Raw genomic sequence first — 22098 nt, 5'->3', positions numbered from 1 at the left:
TTATTAGCTAGTTATTTTCTAGCTAACTTGCTAGGTAGCGCCATAATCTGTCATCTATTAGTTAAGTTTAGTTTAGTTCATTCGTTTAGTTGACATGTATAGAACCGGGTCTGTACGTTAGCTAAATAGCTAATTTCCATCTGTGGGTCCTGAGCAGGGAGTTAAAAGACAATAAAACACATACTAAACATTACGGACAATATCAGCAACAACAATATTTATCTATTTTGCTAGCTTGCTAGGTAGCTGACTTATTATTTTTGTACTTTGCTAAATTGCTTGGTTGCTGACCCATTATTTATCTATTTTATTAACTTGCTAGGTAGCTTTATAATCCATCTTCTATTATGATAACTTGCTAGGTAGCTTTATAATCTACAGTATCTTCTACTATGCTACCTTGCTAGGTAGCTGATTTATTATTTTTGTACTTTGCTAAATTGCTTGGTTGCTGACCCATTATTTATCTATTTTATTAACTTGCTAGGTAGCTTTATAATCTATCTTCTATTATGATAACTTGCTAGGTAGCTGACTAATTATTTATCTAATTAGCTAATTTGCTTGGTTGCTGACTCATCATTTATCTATCTTATTAACTTGCTAGGTAGCTTTATAATCTATCTTCCATTTTGTTAACTTGCTAGGTAGCTTTATAATCTATCTTCTACTATGCTACCTTGCTAGGTAGCTGACATAGTATCTATTTAGCCAGTCACCTAGCTCGCTATTTAGCTTGCTAAGACTTGGCATATATCGATAATTGCTTTTTGAGTTTTGACCACATAACAAAAATGAGTTTTTTTTAAATCAAGACAGCTGTTTTAAAGTAATTGTCGTGTCCTCTGCATTCAGAAGATATTGTTGTTTCTGAGGTCAAATTGGCAATATCGCACAAAAAACGATCTTGTTACTAGCTGCCCTCTGTCAAAATCTGTATTTCTCCTTTCACATTAAAAGAGGAGTTTCTCCTCAGTCTAATGTTTCCAGAGCTGGAAAAGGGAAAGCTGAGAAACGCCAGAAAGAGATGTCAGCCTTTACAACATGGACGTCCCTCCCATAACCCTTTTTTTTTTTGTTTTGTCTGTTTATGTGCATTTGGTTGCAAATTCAGGTCTGTGCACTGGAGTCTGTTTAGGAAAAGTGATGCTAGGTTACTGCGGGGAAATTACTGAGTTGTGTTCCAGGCTTTGGAAAAGCACGGTGGAAAATTACAAACAAGAAAATCAGAATTGCTTAAATTGTCAAGTGCATTTAATGTTGAACGCTGATATATAGATACCAGGGACATGTTTGTATATATACACACACAAGGGACGAAGACAATATTCTGGAAAGTTGAAGATTGATGATTATAAATACGAGAAAATCTACACCGAAATCATGCGACTGTTACTCCTTTTCTCTTAATCAACAACCTCAGGCCAAAAGAATCTGGACAGCAGATTTCTAGGTCAGTTCACTGCTCTTGCAGGGGAGAAAAATATTCCCCAGCCATGTGTTGCTGAGTAACGTGTTGCACACAGAAAACACATTAGTTTCAAACATGCACAAGATACGCGAAATTTGTGACTTCTTTTTTTGTCGCGTGTGTGTGTGTTTTTGCAGATCATCCACGAACCCCCGCCGCCGGTCGAGGAGGAGAGTTCGGTAAGAGCCTGCGACGTCACAGCTTTCCTTTGTTTTTATGACTCAACGAAAAGCTTTTCAATCAGAATCGGTTCTTTTTTTAATATTTAGACAGCTGCAAACGCTCAGGTTAAAAACCGCAGTAACTAGTCCACAGTATGGTATCTATTGTTGTGAAAGTAATATAGCTGTTTTTTTTGCGAAGCTTCGACGCGGCATCATTCCGTCACTCTCTGGCACAAAACACCGATTTCACTCATCGTGTGATTCATCGTATGCGATGTGAGTTAACGCCCTCTTAGAATAACAGCGAAACACCAATGTTTTGTTGTGTCCCCCCCCAACCCCCCCCCTCCTGTTTTTAACTGGACTCATGTTTTTCAAATTTATTCCATTGAAGCTGTATTTAATTGACTATTAGTTGACGTGAATTCAAGCTGTTCAGATAAAATTCGACTGTGCAGGGCAGGCACATCCTGCAGTAACAACGAGCTAGCATGCAACGTCATGCGGCATTTATCTGCACCAATTAAAAAGAAAATTTAAGGTTTAAAGGTGCATTATGTAATAAATCTAAAGCAACTGGCCATAAAATCCTCCCAATATGTCACAGAGACTCAGGAATAATGTTCATATAACAAACTGAACTCACCAACAACAACAGTACAGACAAAATATTTGCATTAAAATAAACATTTTGCAGACTGCAAATCATGTTTATGTTTTGAAATCATGTTTTGGCATGTGGCGCCACCTACCGCCGTCTACCAATCATTGCAGTCAGTAGAGTCTCAGCTGCCGAGCAACCACGGGTTGCCAGTTACGTCAGAAAACGAAACCTAAAAGACCTCGGTATTTTGAATTTGAATGTAGTAACCGTTTTTTGGCCACATTCTTACATATGGCACCTTTAACTGGTGGATTTTTTTTTCACAAACAGATCCTTCATGGCAACTGTAGCCAGTCAGACATTTTGCAGACTCCTTTTTGGTTTCGTTTGTTTGGCGTCGGCTTATGAATTCTCCCGGGTACATTACAGAGCAGAAGCATCACATATTTGGCCAGCGGGCTTCATAATTCCCGTTAATATGACAACTGGCTCTGAGGGGAGAGACATTAAGACTGGGATCAGAGATGGGATGGCAGACGGAGAAATATCTCATGGTCTGAACACGATGAGAATAGTACGATACGTCACACGAGAACCTGCTTCTTGTCTCTCGATCACAGGACGATGAGGACTTTGAAACCCCGAAGAAGAAATGGCCGACTGTGGACGCCTCTTACTATGGAGGAAGAGGAGTTGGGGGAATCAAAAGGATGGAGGTGAGATCTGTGATGTTCATTGGTAAGAGTACGTCTTAAAAGTAAGACAATATCTTATACCCCCCCCGTGTTCTCCAACACTAAGGTACGCTGGGGGGAGAAAGGCTCCACAGAGGAAGGCGCAAAGCTGGAAAAGGCCAAAAATGCCAAAGTGAAAATGCCCGAGCAGGAGTATGAGCTGCCCCCCGCGCGGGTTCTTAACAACGGCATGCAGAAACCCCACGGGCCACGCAAGTGGTACTCGCCAATAAAGGTACCACAAAGTGTCTGGACTGGTCTGCACAGGCTCTTTCATGTCTAAAATGGCTCAAAAATGGCACGACATATTATGGATTATGAGTTTCATCTGTGTGGCATGAGAACAAATGAAAGAGGATTTGCGAAGACATTGGTTCAAGATGTTTGTAAATATAGCTCAGCTTACATTTCATTTACAAAAGCATTCGTGGAAAGGGTATATATGTAAATTATGTGCAAGAGCAACCTTAAGTACACTCCAAATTCAAAACATGCACATACGTAACTGTCCCAGGGTCTGTTTCATTTTTCTAAACATTGAACCAATTTGGTTAATCGTCTGTGTGTCGGCGACAGGCGGAGATTGAAAGTGATAGCATAATTATCAGACTGTAACGACGCTATATACGTTAAATATCCCCCGAGCTAACCCTGGTTAAGGCCCTATGCATGAGTAAACGGAACAAAAAACGTAAAACAATCTTTTCCTTTGTTGTTTTAAAAAAGTTTTCCGTAAAACGTGACACCGTCTCAGGAAATGTCTTTCATCCACACAAAACCACCCAAAATGACTCTAAAAACTGCAGTACATATGCCAGGCCTGTATGTGACACTGTAACTGGAGAAGATGACGTTGCACATGCGTATAATATGGCATGTGCGTTGTGTTTTTAAGTAAAAATTACAATGTTTACCGTCACAGAAACAGAGACAGGATAAGGAAATAAAATAAAACTTATTCTCAAGCGAACAGACCAAAAAACACGACAAAAGGATTATGGAGGATGGATTATGACATCATCTTTTTCACAAAAGTAGCATATTGGTTGTCTACACAAGAGATTTAGGACCCATTTCAACTTCCCCTATGCGTTCAATCGTCTATATTTCAACATCGCCACTACAAACCCTTGTTTTACCTTTCCTCTGGTTGAGACGTTTTTGAGAGGGGTTACCCCTGTTAGGGCTTTTTAGGTTTGTTCCGTTCCGCAATAGCTGTAGCTGACTGTGATTTGGACGAATAAACAGACCGAAATTTAATTCTCGAAAGAGCAAATGTAACACGCCCAAGTCCCCTGCGTGGATTAATAAAGAATTCTGATTCTGATAAACCAAAACATAAAAGAGTCGTTTGCGGCTTATGACTTATGTTGTGTAAATACCGACAATTTAACTTTTTTTTTTTCCTGGGGATTCTCTGATGAGATGTCACGGTTATTTTATGTAATACACTTAATGTAATACATTTCTTACCTTCCCTTTAACAGCTGTGACAAAAGTTTGTTTGCATGTGAAAGCCTACTGTGCAAAGCACATCTGTTACAAATCTCTCCGTGTTAATCCGCCAGAGTGTATGTAAGTAATGGCATTTTTTAAAAAACGTCGTAGTAGTAAACGTATAAAGCGTGAGGTGTGATCAGGTGATCGTGCTCGGGTTGACGACTGGCTCACAGTCCCGTCCTCCGAGTGCCAGCGCGAGGCTTTAAAGGAGTCATTCTGAAGCGTTTCCCCATTCAGCGGGGGTTTGATAATAGAAACCAGACTCCTGTTGGACTGACCTCTGGGGAGCAGCGCTGCACGGCCAGCACTTTTGTTTTGTGAGGAAAAACAGCTGCATTCTCTGCCCTGATTCTCAAACTATTAGCTGTGTTTAAAGCTACGAAGAGTAGATTCACAAGGAGCCCGAGACGACTCTGTGAAACGACTGTGGCGGAGCGGGATAATGGGGTGTCATTTTGTAATTTTAAACACAGCTGGTGTTATCAGTGGACCTGATCACGTTTTCCTTTTTTTGTGTGTGTGTGTGTCAGTAGATATGAACAGCTGTTCTCACTGCAAACTGCGATGTTTGGACTTCTTCTTTGTTTCCGTAGAGCAAACTGGACGCGCTGTGGGTTCTTTTAAAGAAAGGCTACGACCGCGTGTCCGTAATGAGGCCTCACCCAGGTGACAAGGTAAGGAAACGCTCCTTTTTTTTAGACCCCAATATTGACCATATTGGTATGTTGCACAAATGCACAACTGTGGATTTAACTCATATCTGCAAAACAGTCAAAAACTAGTCAGACTACCTGATTGTTGAGAAAGGAGCACCACAAGGCTCCTGTCTAGGCCCACTTCAAGTGCATTTACAGTATATGCTGATGACGCAGTAATCTATAAATAAATAAATAAAGCGATTGAGTGAGTTTGGCTCTCTTCAGTCGTGGCTGTCATTCAATGAATTACGATTAAAAATAAATAGTTGTAGCGTGATTTTTTGGGACTAGTGCAGGTCTCGGCGAACTCTTTCGAATATCCGGGTGTAAGGATTGATTCGCTCTCATCCTTCACCAAACACATCGAACCCTACTGTAAACAAACCGAGTTATAGTTTAGGTATCGTGTAACGCTTAATAAATCAAATTGATTATTTTCCTCTATTAATCAAGTACTCGTTTTGGTTCCATAAAATGTCGGATCAGTGTTTCTCAAATGTGGAAATCGATGATGTTCTGGAACGCCTTGTTTTGTCCACAAACCGAAACGATTCCGTTTTTTAATGATTTCTTTGTTTCGTGGAGCAAAGAAAGCAGAAGATATTCATATTTAACAAGCTGACGAATCAGAGAACAGAGAACTTTGACTATTAATAACGGATTGATTGTAAACTGTTGCAGCCCGACTATACATCAACAAAAATATAGAAGGACGATAATGTCAACACTATCGAGAAATAATGAGGCTGTGTTCCAGTTAACAAAGAATAGTATTAAAAAAATATAATATGAGCCTTTGATTAATAATAAGGCCCTGTCATTTGGCAAAAAAACAAAACATGCAAATATGTTTGTATGTCACAAAACTGGACCAGATGTGAACAATGAAGTGTGAACAGAGAGACTCGGGGGGGGACTGCGAGTGTCTGGCTTCAGCTCTGTGCAATGTAAAGACGTCTGGGTGAGACCATTATGAAAGGGGTGAATATAATTCTTCAAAGAGCAGGCTTGTGGTGCGGGGGAGTGGGGAGGGGGGGGGGGGTTAGCAGCGTGTGAGCAGCCAGAATGAGTGGTGATGGCAAATTTTCCGGATTTACTAAACAATTCAAACACGACACGAAACAGAGTTTTCACGCACGTGATCGTCGTCTTTGGATTCTATTAGATTGACGGTTAAATAAATGCAATTTCCTGCTGACTTTCCACAGTAATGCCACTTTTTTATTATTATTTTTATTATTTTGAACAACAGACAGAGAACAACTGGAAAAGCTCTCATGCTTATGTTCTCTTTTGTTTTATATGAGTATACTGTAGGTCACAGAGTCAGCCCAAGGTGTAAGTGGACTAAGTGCATGGCTTGGGGCCCCCCCTTAGGGGCCGTCAACACGGAAATGGGGTATTTTGTTTTTTTTTTGTTGTAGAGGTGTTCCGTCCACACAGAAGTGGGAAAAATCTCAAAACGCCAGCCTTGCGTATCCGTGTAGACAGAATATTCAACTTTAGGAAAACGATGACGTCATGTTCGCAGTCATTCGTTGTCTTGCGTTTGGAGATTATTTGACAGTTTTACCTTTTAAAGGGACAATATGTAGTATTTATGGGTTTATATAACCCAAAATCCACTTTTTTATACATATTATGTGCTCCTGCATTGTCTAGTCGCTGTATAATAGTTGTTGTTTCATTTTCGTAGTGTTTCAAAAAGTCATTTAAAATAACATGGTCGCGGGCCGCGGTTGCATAGCCACTGTTAGCAGCGAGACGCCATGTTTCTACCGGAGCCTGTAAGGACAAACGCGAGAGAACAAATCAAGCGTCGCTTTACTTGTAGCAGGAAGTCCCGCCTCCTCTCTCTCCGCTTCGTCTGCTACGGCCGCGGTAGCTCCGCCCTCTCCCTCGCCTCACGAACCTCATCTGCTGACACGGAGAAAGACGACGAGGACGACATTTGACCGGCTGCGGATACCGTATCGCTCAGGGAAGGGAGGGGGTGAGCAGAGCAGCAGGTCTTTGTTGTAAATTTCAGCCTCTCCTCTAGATGTCACTATAAACTACTTACTTCCCCTTTAACTACTGTTATTAAAAAATAGTAATGTGTAAAATGTCTTGGTGTAACTTACAGCCCTGTAATATATGTACTATAGCATTTTGAGTCATTTCAAATTAACTCATCGTTTCATCTACGCCGTGTTTACGGGGACAACTTTTTGAGTTTCACGTGCTGTTTACGTCTGGATGTGGCCAAAATGTGGAGGACAAAAACATTTTAACATATCAAAGAGATCTAGAAACCAGTAGATATGTTTATATATATATATAAAAGTGTTGAGCTCAAGTTGTTTGGTTTTATTTTGAGTTGAATATTTGCTCATTCAGTGCACATTTGCACATCTGCTCTAAGTTTTGAAAACCAAAGTCATCACTCTGACTATGAAAATGCAAATTCAGACTTTTTTTGTGTGTGTGTGTGTGATATTACTGCCCTCTATGGTTGAAAAACAAAACAAGTAAATAACAATTAGAATCAGTACAATTTATAGTCTTACATTTGTATCAATAATAGTCAAGCACCGGCCACTCCAAGGTGGTGGGAGGGGGGGGGGGGGGCAGCTTAGGGGCCCCATAAAGGCTTGGGCCGGCCCTGGTTTATGTCAACAACAGACACCGTTTAAATGTCACAGACATGGACCCGGTCCACATGTAGTTGGTTGTTTTCGACGGTGCCTTGGTTTGTTTCCACAGAAACAACTATATAAATAATGAGAAGCTCAATGCGACACACACAAGATTTCCTACAGAACTAGAGCGAAAGAGAGAGAGAAGAAAAGACTCTGCAGAGACGCCGAGATCCTGCAAACACAGTTCAGTGACTGTGAAAATAAAAAATGCAGAGACTCACTTGGAACAAGTGGGAGAAAGAAAAATGTCAAGCTTCAGTTGCGAGGACGAAGCCCAACTATGCAGAAGACAATAAAGACACTGACGGGAAAAGAGGTAGAAAGTCAAGACAGTTTCTCTCAAAGAAAATAAGAGAGATGAGGTTCACGGGGGGGATGAACAATAAAAGCACCGTGGACGAGGCAAACTAAGACTTTCTGAAGACTTTCAGGGAGGTGAAGTAAACGTGACACAGGCTTTTGTTTGTTTATGAATTGCTCGAATGAATCAGTCAGTGAGAGAAAACTAAAAATGGAGCCTACACTCTTAGAAATAAGGGTTCTAAAAGGGTCCTTCTTCAAGGGCTGAGGTTCTACCTGGAACCATTTTCTTCTGAAAAACCCTTTCCCCGAAGAAAGGGGATTTCAAGGGTTCTTGGTCACACTAATGGTTCCAGTAAGAACCATTTTGATCCAGGGTTTCAAAGGGTTCTTGGTGGAACCTTTATTGAAAAGGTTCTACCGGGAGCCAAAAAGGGTTCTCCTATGAGTACAAGCCAAAGAACCTTATATCGTTCTACTTAGCAGTTTTATTTCTAAGAGTGCGCACTTAGAAATAAGGGTTCCAAAAGGGTCCTTCTACAAGGGCTGAGGTTCTACCTGGAACCATTTTCTTCTGAAAAACCCTTTCCCCGAAGAAAGGGGATTTCAAGGGTTCTTGGTCACACTAATGGTTCCAGTAAGAACCATTTTGATCCAGGGTTTCAAAGGGTTCTTGGTGGAACCTTTATTGAAAAGGTTCTACCGGGAGCCAAAAAGGGTTCTCCTATGAGTACAAGCCAAAGAACCTTATATGGTTCTACTTAGCAGTTTTATTTCTAAGAGGGCACACTTAGAAATAAGGGTTCCAAAAGGGTCCTTCTACAAGGGCTGAGGTTCTACCTGGAACCATTTTCTTCTGAAAAACCCTTTCCCCGAAGAAAGGGGATTTCAAGGGTTCTTGGTCACACTAATGGTTCCAGTAAGGACCATTTTGATCCAGGGTTTCAAAGGGTTCTTGGTGGAACCTTTATTGAAAAGGTTCTACCGGGAGCCAAAAAGGGTTCTCCTATGAGTACAAGCCAAAGAACCTTATATGGTTCTACTTAGCAGTTTTATTTCTAAGAGTGCACACTTAGAAATAAGGGTTCCAAAAGGGTCCTTCTTCAAGGGCTGAGGTTCTACCTGGAACCATTTTCTGCTGAAAAACCCTTTCCCAAAGAAAGGGGATTTCAAGGGTTCTTGGTCACACTAATGGTTCCAGTAAGAACCATTTTGATCCAGGGTTTCAAAGGGTTCTTGGTGGAACCTTTATTGAAAAGGTTCTACCTGGAGCCAAAAAGGGTTCTCCTATGAGTACAAGCCAAAGAACCTTATATGGTTCTACTTAGCAGTTTTATTTCTAAGAGTGCACACTTAGAAATAAGGGTTCCAAAAGGGTCCTTCTTCAAGGGCTGAGGTTCTACGTGGAACCATTTTCTTCTGAAAAACCCTTTCCAGAAGAAAGGGGATTTCAAGGGTTCTTGGTCACACTAATGGTTCCAGTAAGAACCATTTTGATCCAGGGTTTCAAAGGGTTCTTGGTGGAACCTTTATTGAAAAGGTTCTACCGGGAGCCAAAAAGGGTTCTCCTATGAGTACAAGCCAAAGAACCTTATATCGTTCTACTTAGCAGTTTTATTTCTAAGAGTGCGCACTTAGAAATAAGGGTTCCAAAAGGGTCCTTCTACAAGGGCTGAGGTTCTACCTGGAACCATTTTCTTCTGAAAAACCCTTTCCCCGAAGAAAGGGGATTTCAAGGGTTCTTGGTCACACTAATGGTTCCAGAAAGAACCATTTTGATCCAGGGTTTCAAAGGGTTCTTGGTGGAACAATTATTGAAAGGTTCTACCGGGAGCCAAAAAGGGTTCTCCTACGAGTACAAGCCAAAGAACCTTATATGGTTCTACTTAGCAGTTTTATTTCTAAGAGTGCACACTTAGAAATAAGGGTTCCAAAAGGGTCCTTCTACAAGGGCCGAGGTTCTACCTCGGACCATTTTCAGGAAAGGGTTTTTCCGAAGCAAGAAGGGTTCTTGGTAACACTAATGGTTCCAGTAAGAACCATATTGATCCAGAGAACCCTTTAAAACCCCTTCCTGAATAAAGGGGTTTAAAAGGGTTCTTGGTGGAACCCTCCAAAAGGGTTATAGAGGTGCCTCCTGGAGCCAAAAAGGGTTCTCCTATGAGGACAAGCCGCAGAACTGATGAACTGATCGTAAAGCTTCACGATTCAAGCAAATCAAGAAGTTCGACTTCATTTAAAATTTAAATTCTGGTCAAAATCAGGACAAATGTGTCCAAATTAACGTTGCTGATTGTCTGAATTCATGCATAAATAATAATTATTCCTGCTTACTAAGTGTTCTGCATCGTCTCTATTATTGTTCTATACCTGCCCAGGGGACAACAGAAGCACTGTCCCTGTAATAATGTTTTATTACAATAACATTAAGGCTTTTTTTCCCCCCCTTCAGTGTAGTAAATATACAGTATAGGGAACGAATGACTCTGTAATTAGACGTGTGAATTAGACGACCTCATTGTAAAGCTCTTCATTAGTTGCCACTGGAAAAGAAAAAAAGAAGTCTTGAGCGTCGAGTGACCTTGATCATTTCCAGTAAACAGGCCCCGTCTCTGGTTGTAATTAAGAGTCTCTTGTCAAAGCCTTTGCTTTTATTTACTTCCTCCAAACGAGTGGAGCAGTGGGAGGGAAGAGGCCACGTCGATCCCACTGGCTCAGCGTCAGGTTCCCCGTTCCTTCTCATTTATTTTCCTGGGAACACGAACGACGTTGTTGTTGTTGTCGAGTCATTAGCGAAAGACGAGCGAACGCAGGACACAAACGGCGAGTCGGCAGATTAAAAAAAAAACAAAAAAACACACACTATCCTGTCACACAAACAAACCGTCTTTTGTGTTTCTTTGTGGTAGGTGAGGATTCTTCTCGTTGTTGATTTTATGGAACGACATAAAAGAACGAGGTCGGACAGTTTCGATAAACAACCGCCGATGTTGAAAATGAAAATAAAAGCGTGTTAAATTGTCTCTGGATGTCCACGCTGGCACAGGCCGTCTGGGTGTTTTCTCATCATTTTCAGATCGCTGGCTAATCCCCAGTGTCCCCGTCTCGGTCTAGTTAGCAGAACCTCATCCCCTCTCTTTAACGTCATTAGCGGCACCGAGTGGTGATAATGCATAATGTTGACTCGTGCGACTGTGATACAGCAGCACTGGAGTCTGAAATCGGTAACTCGAAAAAACAATACACAGGTCACGGTTCTGTTTCCATTCTTATTTTAAAGCTGCAGCTCCTTAAAGGTACAATGTGTAGTATTTATAGGTTTAAATAACCCAAAATCCACTTTTTTATACATATTATGTGCTCCTGCATTGTCTAGTCGCTGTATAATAGTTTTTGTTTCATTTTCGTAGTGTTTCAAAAAGTCATGTAAAATAACATGGTCGCGGGCCGTGGTTGCATAGCCACTGTTAGCAGCGAGACGCCATGTTTCTACCGGAGCCTGTAAGGACAAACGCGAGAGAACAAATCAAGCGTCTCTTTATTTGTAGCGGAAGTCCCGCCTCCTCTCTCTCCGCTTCGTCTGCTACGGCCGTGGTAGCTCGCCCTCTCCCTCGCTTCACGAACCTCATCTGCTGACACGGAGAAAGACAACGAGGACGACATTTGACCAGCTGAGGACACCGTAGCGCTCAGGGAAGGGAGGGGGTGAGCAGAGGAGCAGTTCTTTGTTGTAAATTTCAGCCTCTCCTCTAGATGGCACTATAAACTACTTATTTCCCCTTTAAATCTGCGCTATTAGCTTCACACGACTCTGTGTAGATGTCGCGTCGCCCGGTGACTTTCTGGCGCCGCACACAGGAAGTGATTCATTTTAAAACCCATGTAAAAAAAGGGGAAGAAATAAAGCAGCTTTTAGCCACTTTGCACTGGAACCAGTCGGCTGATCCATTAATAGTTAAAACAAGACCAAATACTTCAAGTTTTAAGTTTCTCGTGCTTTTAACTATTCACCTTTTTAACGTTTTATTGTATTTTAAATATATAGCTTTTTACAATTTTTAGATTCTAATTCATTGTATTTGTATATTTTAAACCATCTATACTAATATTTTAGATATTCTTTTAAGATTTTAATAAATCTTTTCGCACTTTTAATCCTTTTACGCTATTTTTAACAATTTGCTTTACGGGATTACGGGAACTTTTTTATTGATTCCTTACAATTCCGTCTTTTTTGTTTTTGTTTAAATACTCTTGTACGGACACCTTGAATCTGCCTTAGTGTATGGAAGTACGTAAAGTGAGTACGTAAAAACACGTAAAGCGTAAACAAAAACCGAGACGACTGATGCTAACAGGTTAGCGTTTGGCTAAAAAATGCAAAGAAACGCTGCTGATTACACACAAGTGCTCTCTCCGTCAGGTCTGATAGTATTGCCTGACAGAGTTTTCGCGAGTTTTTTTTACGAGCATTGTTCTGACCAAACAGAGGCAGAATAATAAAAAATAAAGTGACCGACTGCATCTTTAACGTCCATGAGGTCATTTTGCCCTGATGCCTCATGGGAGCAGAGCTGTCTGTCCTTATCGGTGCAGCTCGACTCTCTGGTCCTCCCCTCAGTGCAGTCGTACACGGGGCGTAGCTCGTTTCTGGAATACGATCGCCCTCTAAATGTATGACCTCACTTAGAGAGCGAGAGAGAGAGAAGAGTGATGGCAGGTTAACTCGTTTGACCGAGAACGGCGCGCTCATAAAGCTGAGAGTACGGCAAATGTAGGTTGAGCTTTGTTGACAGTTAAAGTACAGTCAGGAAAGAAAAAAAAAAAACAAGTAACATCTGCTTTAGTCATGAATCCATCACATCTGTAAGAGGGGGACGTTTTTATGTGTTTGACAAGCGCAGCTGTCGGAGCCGCGAGAGGAGGTGTTTCGTCAAAGACGAAGTGCATTATGAAAAAACAAACACCGCAATTTAAAGCAAATTATATGTATCGCATGGAGTCGCGATGACGCAAATGGAAAATTGGATCATGAATCCGTCAAGAAGACTTCATGTTGCAGGATTCTAGATTTGTTCTATTGTCATTCCGACGAGAATAAAGTAGTGTTTCTCGTGGCTGCACTATGGTATCATGATGACAGTGTAGTGTACGTTTTGGAGGGTTTATCAGCAAAGATTACAAATACTAAACATGAGTATGTTTGTATGTGTATAATAGTTTGTATAATAGGTTAAAGCCTGAAGGGATAAACCACTGCCCACATAAACGTATCAACACGGGAACCCCCTGTCATACTAAAATTAGCAGGTATGAGCGGGATTTTTGAACGTGGGCTAACCAAAAAAGGGGCATTTAAAAAGTACAGTTAATGCTAAAAACATTTGTTCGCTAACAGCTACGCTAGTAGCCCGAAAATGAATCCACATCTTAGCGTTGTGCCAGAAGTGACACCTGGATTTGCACCGCTGCCAAATATTAAAGGTGCCATATGTAAGCATGTGGCCAAAAACGGTCACTATATTCAAATTACCGAGGTCTTTTAGGTTTTGTTTTCTAACGTAACTGGCAACCCGTGGTTGCTCGGCAGCTGAGACTCTACTGACTGCAATGATTGGTAGACGGCGGTAGGTGGCGCCACATGCCAAAACATGACTTCAAAACATAAACATGATTTGCAGTCTGCAAAAGATTTTTTTTTAATGCAAATATTTTGTCTGTACTGTTGTTGTTGGTGAGTTCAGTTTGTTATATGAACATTATTCCTGAGTCTCTGTGACATATTAGGAGGATTTTTATGGCCAGTTGCTTTAGATTTATTACATAATGCACCTTTAATATAATAAAGAAGAAGCTATGGTTTTCACAGATGATATTCGGAGCCAAAGCTAATAAAACCTGCTAAATAAGTTCATTTGACAATTGCCGCAAAAAATTAAAACTGTTTTTTTTGGGTAGGAAGTGGTAACGGGGTATCATTCTTACACATTGTAATTATTTGTTCTTCATGCGACTACTGAATGTTCCTTTAAAATCCACTGTGCTTGTGAATTTCAGGGCCGATGCATCAACTTCACCCGCATCAACTCTCCGCCTCCTCGCTACCCTCACTACGACCCCCACTCGTCTCCCATCTACAACCCCCCCAGCATGAACCCGCCGCCGCCACAGAGCAACCTCCCGCCGACCCCCAGCCGCTCGACGTCGTCGCCGTCGCCGTCCCCGTCCTTCTCCTCCGACACGATGCCGCCGCCGACGCCTCCTCCCCACGACCGCACCCCGTCGCCTCCGATCACTCCTCCCCCTTACACGCCGCCTCCCACCCGAGCTCTTCCCCCGACCAATCTCTGCATACCTGCCTCGCCGGCGGTCCCGCCTTCACCTCCGCCCTCCGCCTCCCCAACTAGCTGCCTGCCGCCGGCGCCTCCTCCTCCTCCTCCACAAGCGCCTCCTCCTGGTAGAGCTCCGCCCCCTTTGCGTCCACCGCCTCGCCCTGGCCTGTAAACCTCTACCCATAGACCACATGTAAGAAATGGACATAGCCTTCCCGGTTTGGAAAGAGAAGCCTGTCGGAGGTAGAATGAAAGTACCAGTTGGCCACAAGGGGGCGACTCAATTTGAAGGGAAGTCCAAGGGAAAATGAGCTTCGACTTATTACTTGATTTAGCACTAGTTTCAGCTCTTCTTTAATAGAACGTAATGTCAATTTGGTAGATTATGTTCCCATTTAGAGGACAATAGACGTGGCACACGAGTGGACACCAGTCGCAAATCGTTAACGCTTCAAAATTGGAGTTTCCTTTTGCAACCGGAAGACTCCGCCCACTTTTTATATACAGTCTATGGCTGTGGAAGAAGACACCGAGTCCCAGCAGTGATCAGCACACGGACATTCGAGTGTTTGAGCCTCACTCAGTGGGCTGTGGACACTTTCTGCCCTTTTTTTTTTTTTTTTATACAGCTATTTGTCTACAGGGACTTTTGTACACATCTAGCCCAACAGTGCAATTGCTGTGATGCTTGAATTTCACAGACGTTCCCCATAAATGAGGTCATGTAGGTCGGGCTCAAAAACATTGGCCTCTCCGGTCGCGTGAGCTGCCTCAGGCCCTGCTGTCGCCGATGTTTGGACGAATCAGAACGCACTCCGACGATATGATGCACAGTCGTGTTCAAAAAATGATCTTGACTGCTAAAATATGCACTACTTCTATCTTTCCTGATAAGAGGAATCAGAAACGGCTCTTTCTTTCTGCCCGTGAATGTTGAGCAACCGCATGCAACAGTTTGTTCCTTTAAAAAGCTTGTTTTATACAACTTACACCACGTTTCTTTTCACAATTTTTGAATTTCACTGTTTTTAAGTCAGAAATAAACACTCGTTGGTGTTTAAAGCTGCAGCGCACACCTTTTCAATATCAACAAACGTCTGTTACGATCAAACCGTTGTCACGCGAGGCCACGTATTGCAGCTCCGCGCGACTCTCTTTTTGTATTTCTCAGCATAGCAACGTTTTATGACACAACAGATGGAGGCAACAGCGACATTGCACTAGTAAAGCGAGACGACTGAAAACAAAAAGGAGCGTCCACGAATGGTTTCAGAAGTGAATTGTTTGTTTTTTTTGCCAAAAAACCCAGTCATTCAGCAGGTTGACGGGGTCAATTCTTGTCCCCGCCCACCACTGTGCTGCACAAACAACAACAAAAGTCACGCACTGTAGCTTTAACACCTGTACAGTGCCGAGACAGCAGCGACATTTGGCTTTCATGCCGCGTATGAAACCAGGCTAATGTCAACAACAGATTAGGATTTAGACACAAATCTGGGCCTATTTCTGTCACCAAGATCTGGGACGGATTATGAGCCAGAGGGGCCCCTGGGCACAGGCTGGAAAAGGGCCCCCCCTCGCACACGCCATTCCTGCACAAATCAATCAAATGGTACAAAGGTTGTGCAAATGAGGGGCCCATGTGAGGTCTTAATAGACGTATCGCATTACCTTTGCTAGTTGACTTGGGCCCCATCAAGACATCAAAGATAAGCAAAGATATCGGGAGAGTAGCGCAGAGGCTTGGGCTTCAGGGCCCCAGAGTCCTCGGGCCCCGGGGGGCCCCGAGACCAAGATGGCTGTGATCGTAGGTGTAACCAACTGTCGATCGCAATGTGGACAAAAATCTGTCTGAATCAGGGAAAAGCCTTCGTCTTGCCCATCCATTATTGTGTGTAAAACAATCTTTTTGATATTATAGTGTGTGTGTTTTTTATTTTCTAACAAGCAGAGGGCTAATATGAAACTGTTATTTGATGGTGAACACATTGGAGTTGGAGTAGAAAGGAAGCAGAATGCACTCAGAATGACAGCATGCAGCGTTCACTACACTACGGTCTGTGTCTGTTTTCACTGACAATGAAAGTAAATTTAAGTGTAGAAATAAAATAATTGTTTTCTCCATCTTTTTTTCTTCAAATACTTGTTAACCGTAACGTGTATTTTCTCAAATCTTTCATCAAAAACCATAGGTTTGATCTAATCCCATGGTTCTCAAACTGCGGTGCGTGTACCACCAGTGTTACGTGAGCTTCCTCTGGTGGTACATATAGTTCTACTGTAAACGCCAGGGGAAACTCATTTCAGGCTCAGTTATTTATAGATTTATTCTTCAAACAAACAACTAGAACAAAGAAACGCGATAATTATGTAACACTGAAATGCTGTAATCATGTTCAATCATGAAAATGGTCTCTATATCGCAGAGCAAATAACACAAAAGACCAGCTATATGTCTACAGCCTTCTCTCGCAACGCTGTCAATCAAAAAACTGGCTCCGCCTTTCAGACAGTTCCTCCAATCAACACGCAGAAGCCCAGCTTCAGCGCCCGCCCCCACTGCTCCACTGACTCCCAGAGAAGCTGAGCTTCCATGGAAGTGAGCTCCAAGTGGTTTTAATGCGGAGGCCGCTACGGGAATACGAAAACCACGTAGAACGATCCGTCATCCGTGACGACAACAGCTGATTCTGAACGAACGAGTGACGCGCTCTAATCGTGTTCTAGCGCACGTTTAGCATTGAAATACAACACGGAACATAATTTGACGAAGGTGAGCTTGGTGTAAACATTATGAGAACCACTGTACTAATCTTTCTTTAAACTCCATTTTTCTTACTCTCCCACATGCAACTAAGGCCCACTTTACGTTACGCTTTTTGCGACCCGTGTAAAGAGAATTCCCCGCGTCGGGCTCGCGACAGCGGGAGGTCAGGGTTTAGGCGATTAGCATATAGCGCGCGCTAATTAGCATATACCGCAGGACTTTTGTTCCAAAAAAAAGATGGCAGGGGGGTGAAGGAGGGCGCTGGACGTTGTACGTGGAGCACCTCTCCGAAACCAAGTGCCTGATCAGTATCCGGTCGGAGGACGAGATCCCAGAAGAAGGTGGAGTCATCCAGGAACAAGATGGCCTACGTAAAAATGCAAGTTGTAAGCGCCGCGGGTGTCCTGCCAGATTCCCGGGCAGTGTCTAAAGATGTAATGTAAAGTGGGCCTTAAGGCCACATTATACTTCTCCGACTGCGTAATGCGTTATCCGTCTGCATCACCACGTAGACCACTCGAGCCTTTATACTTCTGCGTCGTGGTGACGGATAGGCGCTGCAATTTCCCGCCCGATCAGTAGGGGTCGCTGCGCAAGGTTGTTGTGCTTTTGGCTACAGTGAGCAATGGCGTCGGAGGGAGAAAGACTGTTGTTGTTGAAACAGCGGCCGTTTGTCACTTTTCTGTGTCCCGGAACGCAGTTTTAAGATAATTTGAGGCGAGAAATTGGCCATTTAGAGTCTAAACATGTGCTGTGTGTGTTAAGATATGACGTATTTATAGTTCGGCAGCGACGAAGTCGGCGGTGTTCAGCTCCGCCCTCTGTGGACGCTCGCTGCTCACTGTGAGCCGGCACAGAGCAGCTTAGCTCGGCCTGTCCTGAGGAACAATCGCAGCTCTTGCCGTCTCCGTTGTCCCCTGACAGAGTGACGGACACTTAAAAAATATTCCGTGCACCCGGAGACGACGCAGAGGCTCTTTGACAGGTTCTGCGTCGACGCAGAGGACTCTGCGTAGCCTACGCAGAGCCCTTTACGCAGGCTACGCAGAGCCCTTTACGCAGGAGTATAAAGTGGGCCTTATCCTACAGCACACAAAGACATTAACATAATTCAAATTAAACGTGCAATGCTTTCTTCTGTCGTTTGACAAATCAACAGGTTCACTGGGTTCACACAGTGTAGAGAGAGGAGCAGCTGCACACAGCACCACCTCACTCACTCACTCACTCTCCTCTGTGATGGAGGAAAAAAAAAAAAACAAGAAAGAAGAGAGACAAGGAAATCCAGAGCATGGCTAAATGGCTCCAGATGTTCCTACAGTTTGTCGAATTATGTCACATCCACGAACGCAGTGAGCTGAGCTATCTCGGAAAATATTAGACCCGGGCGACGCGAACAGGCTGCGGGACACGCTGGTGATAATCGTCTGTGACATAATGTGACGAATCTAAATAAAGAAGTCCTCTTCAATAACATAATTCTGTTGTATATCGCTCACTGACAGTGATGCGTCTTAAATACTGTGTTTACCAACAACAGTACGTCTGTTCATATTAGATGCATCGTTACAGTTTGTTTATTTTACTTGGGCTGTGTTCCATTTAGTTGTTGCAGTACCCAGTGGGGGTCCTACTTAACCCTTTAAGGTACTATGACCACACTTTAAGTCATTATATCTCAATGAAAAATGCATCAATGCTGAACTCACTAACACTAAATTAATGTTACTTGTTCTGAATGTGGTACTTTATGAATAATGCAAACCAGGTTTATTATGAAGAGACGTCTCAACCGTTTGGTAGAGGCCTGTATCTGAAATAATCTAGTAAAAAAAAAAAAAAACAATATTGATTTTTGTTGTTGTTATCATAAGTAAATAAAATAAAATAATACAAAACGCAAAGAAATACTTTTTCCTTTGATTTTTTTCTTGGTGTGTACCTTAAAGGGTTTAAGTTGTAGCCTGTAATGGTACTTTAAAATGACACCTTAAAAGACATTAAAACTAAGATCTGTTGTGTTTCCGTTACCTTTGAATGAGGTCTCGATGTTGACCGGGAGCTGATCCTCCACTCCGTCCACTGTTGTTTCTGTTTTGTGACACAAAAACGTATTCAGATTTTACACCACATGCCACAAAAATCTTACGCACTGGTCCTTTAAATGCTGCTATTGTTAGCGTTAGCGGTCGCACCCGTGGTTTTCTGACCAGAAACGCCACAAACCAAAGACAATTCACCAAAGCCACCGTGAAATACTATCAAAAAATAAACCAGAAACTGTGTTGAAAGTCTAGTTAGCGATGCTAGCATAAGTTTGGCTAGGTTTGACGCTAAAGTGCAACATTAGGCAAAAAAATAAATAAAAAATTCAACCTGTTTTCACACATTCACAGTGTGAATGGAGATTGTGAAAGTCTTAACCCTGGCAGGAGTTTGTGAAAATGCACATTTTCAGAGCGCTGAACCTCAAGTTAATGCGCGCATGAGAGACAAAGACACGCAGAAAAAGCTATGTTTTCAAAGTGAAGACATCTACAGGCCTCAGTGTCAGGGTGCACGTCAGTTCACCGTCATACCGTCCTGACTTATAGGAAGAAAAACGGTGCCGTGTGTGATCGGTAACACGTGTACTTTACCTGCAAACACATGTCGAGATGGCTGCTGCGCTAATAAGAGCCAGTGAAGCAGCTGCGTCGTTCAAGGTCACTCACAGCACCTGCCCATGGTCAAGAATCACACAAGGACACCTTCACTGATCGAATCCAGACGTCAGAAGTCAGAAAGAAAAACACTCAAAGGATTTAAAACTCACAAAAACCTATATGAGATTCCAAGATGGCTGCCGCACCAGTCAAAATAAAAACACTGCTACTTTTACTGTTAATTGAATTTCTTAGTAGTTTTACATCAAGTCAGCGATAAACATAGTACTGTCCAATTTTCTATCTATATCACATGTTGATACAGTGACTACGTGTGCAAAACATCATGTAAAACATTGTTAGCTAACGGTATTGCTAGCCATGGCTAGCCCGAGACATGTTTGTGTCCATGTAGGATGGTGGAAATCATCGTTTTTCGAGTTTCTAGTTGGAAATTTCAACTGAACGCAGTTTGTTTTGTGAACTCCTAGTTCCAACTTACAATGTTTACGGAATACGCCATAGCTACTTTAGCGGTTCCTTTTGTTGTGGTGACCCCATTTCACCAGTAATTTTTTTTTTTTTACCCGTCAACCACGTAAAGGCTGAACATTCCTCAGGTCGACCAACACTGGCAGGTATGTTCTTCTCATGAGAGGAGTTGGACCGACACAGAAGCTTCAGCTGCTCCACCTGGCCTTCATCACCGAGCAGCTGCTTTCCACCCTGAGGAGGAGGAGGAGGAGATCTGTCCAGTCTGTGTTTCATGTCGTGTCAGGACTCTGCAAAATGTTAAGCCCCTGTTTTCATGAGCACCTCGGCGTTCGTCCATGTGGCACGACTGGTCCCGACAGCTCTGTGCAGCAACTTCAGACTCACTGACTCCACCATTGGAGTGACTTTTATGTGGATTCATCAGATCAGACCGACTGGATACTCCCGACACCTCACTTAGCATCATTTCGGAATCTGGGATCACTCTAATCCAGTGGTTCTCACCAGACTTTTTATATACAAGAAGTACCAGCTAAGAAAATACCGAGCTCTTGAAGATCACCATCACGTACGTTAAAATACAGTGATGTAAATAATAGGTCGAGCAAAGTCAGATACAGACTTTTCACAGCAGGTAGATTTCTTCCCAATAAGATACTTTGCTCTCTTATCATCCTGGAAGTTTGAAAACATTCCAAAAAGGAACATTTGCATTAGAATGAACTGAAAATTTTGGGATAATTTAAAGCAACTATAGCTCGTACACAGCCGTGACAACACTTGGAGTAAAAGCAATTTTTCTGTGCTTTTCGTGGCCTTCAGGAAGCTAAATACAAATATAGAAATAATCTACAAATGGTTATGTCCAAGTCTCCTGTGAAGCGTTTGGGAAAAAAAAAAAAAAACTTTTTATTTGTTGCAGTACCATGAGTGGCCACTGGAAAAAAATTGATATTCAACTGTATTTGCATCAAATCTGATCGTTTTAGCCAATATTAAGATATAATATTTGCTGCCTGCTCTAATAAAACACAGCATTTCCTGATTTCTTCGACCCGTCTTCAAATCAAATCAGTCCAGACTCTTAAAAACGAGACGAATTTGACACTTTATTGCATCGGTTCCACTAATAAATAGTCGCCGACTCCCTAAGTGAACCAACAGACGTTGAGAGGATTCAGTGAAGAATTCCCTATTGCTAATGTCTCCAGTTAGCAAAACTAATTCTGCATGTATGAGTAAAGTACCAGCAACATTGTCCGCCCTTTTCAAATCAGCTCAATGTTGAAGGACATAAATGTAAGGCTTGATTGCAAATGCAAGATAGACATCTTTTTCCTGGCTACTAAAAATGGGATCACAGACTCATAGGACTGTCTAGGGAATACACAACTACAGTGCTGCTATATAAGTGTGTATATGTTTGCCTAGTGTCGTTGGGTTATACATTAGAAGAAAGAAAGAAATGGTATAGAGTTTGGTCTACAGTTGCCAAAGCCATTGTTGTATCAGTTTTTGGTTCGACAGTAACATTCACATTTCAAATCAAAGTAATAAAATAATAATCTAACATAAAACAAGAATAAAGCAACACATGGTCCCAAATCGCAGCAGTGATGGCAGGGTGTGAGGGCGGCAGCTGGGTGCTACTTCTACTTCTACAGGGTTAGTAACTTCATCTCACTGATTCCTTCAGTTTTTAAAATC

The 22098-nt window shown here is 42.4% G+C and overlaps 1 protein-coding gene across 1 annotated transcript in view; it reads left to right on the top strand.

The window, feature by feature from the left end:
• The window catches only part of antxr1a (ANTXR cell adhesion molecule 1a), a 34840-nt gene extending 19763 nt beyond the window's left edge, over window positions 1-15077 (top strand). The window contains exons 14-18 of the mRNA XM_083904900.1: window positions 1609-1650; window positions 2860-2955; window positions 3041-3208; window positions 5067-5147; window positions 14210-15077. Coding sequence (XP_083761026.1) covers window positions 1609-1650; window positions 2860-2955; window positions 3041-3208; window positions 5067-5147; window positions 14210-14656 — 834 coding nt within the window. The 3' untranslated portion in view covers window positions 14657-15077. The remainder of the gene's footprint in view (window positions 1-1608; window positions 1651-2859; window positions 2956-3040; window positions 3209-5066; window positions 5148-14209) is intronic.
• The last annotated feature ends 7021 nt before the right edge of the window (window positions 15078-22098 follow it).

This window comes from Microchirus variegatus, assembly GCF_963457635.1.
Source record: "Microchirus variegatus genome assembly, chromosome: 18".
In the NCBI taxonomy this organism is placed as follows: domain Eukaryota; kingdom Metazoa; phylum Chordata; class Actinopteri; order Pleuronectiformes; family Soleidae; genus Microchirus; species Microchirus variegatus.
The sequence above is the reverse complement of the archived record's forward strand: the minus strand, read 5'-3'. Positions and strand labels throughout refer to the sequence as shown.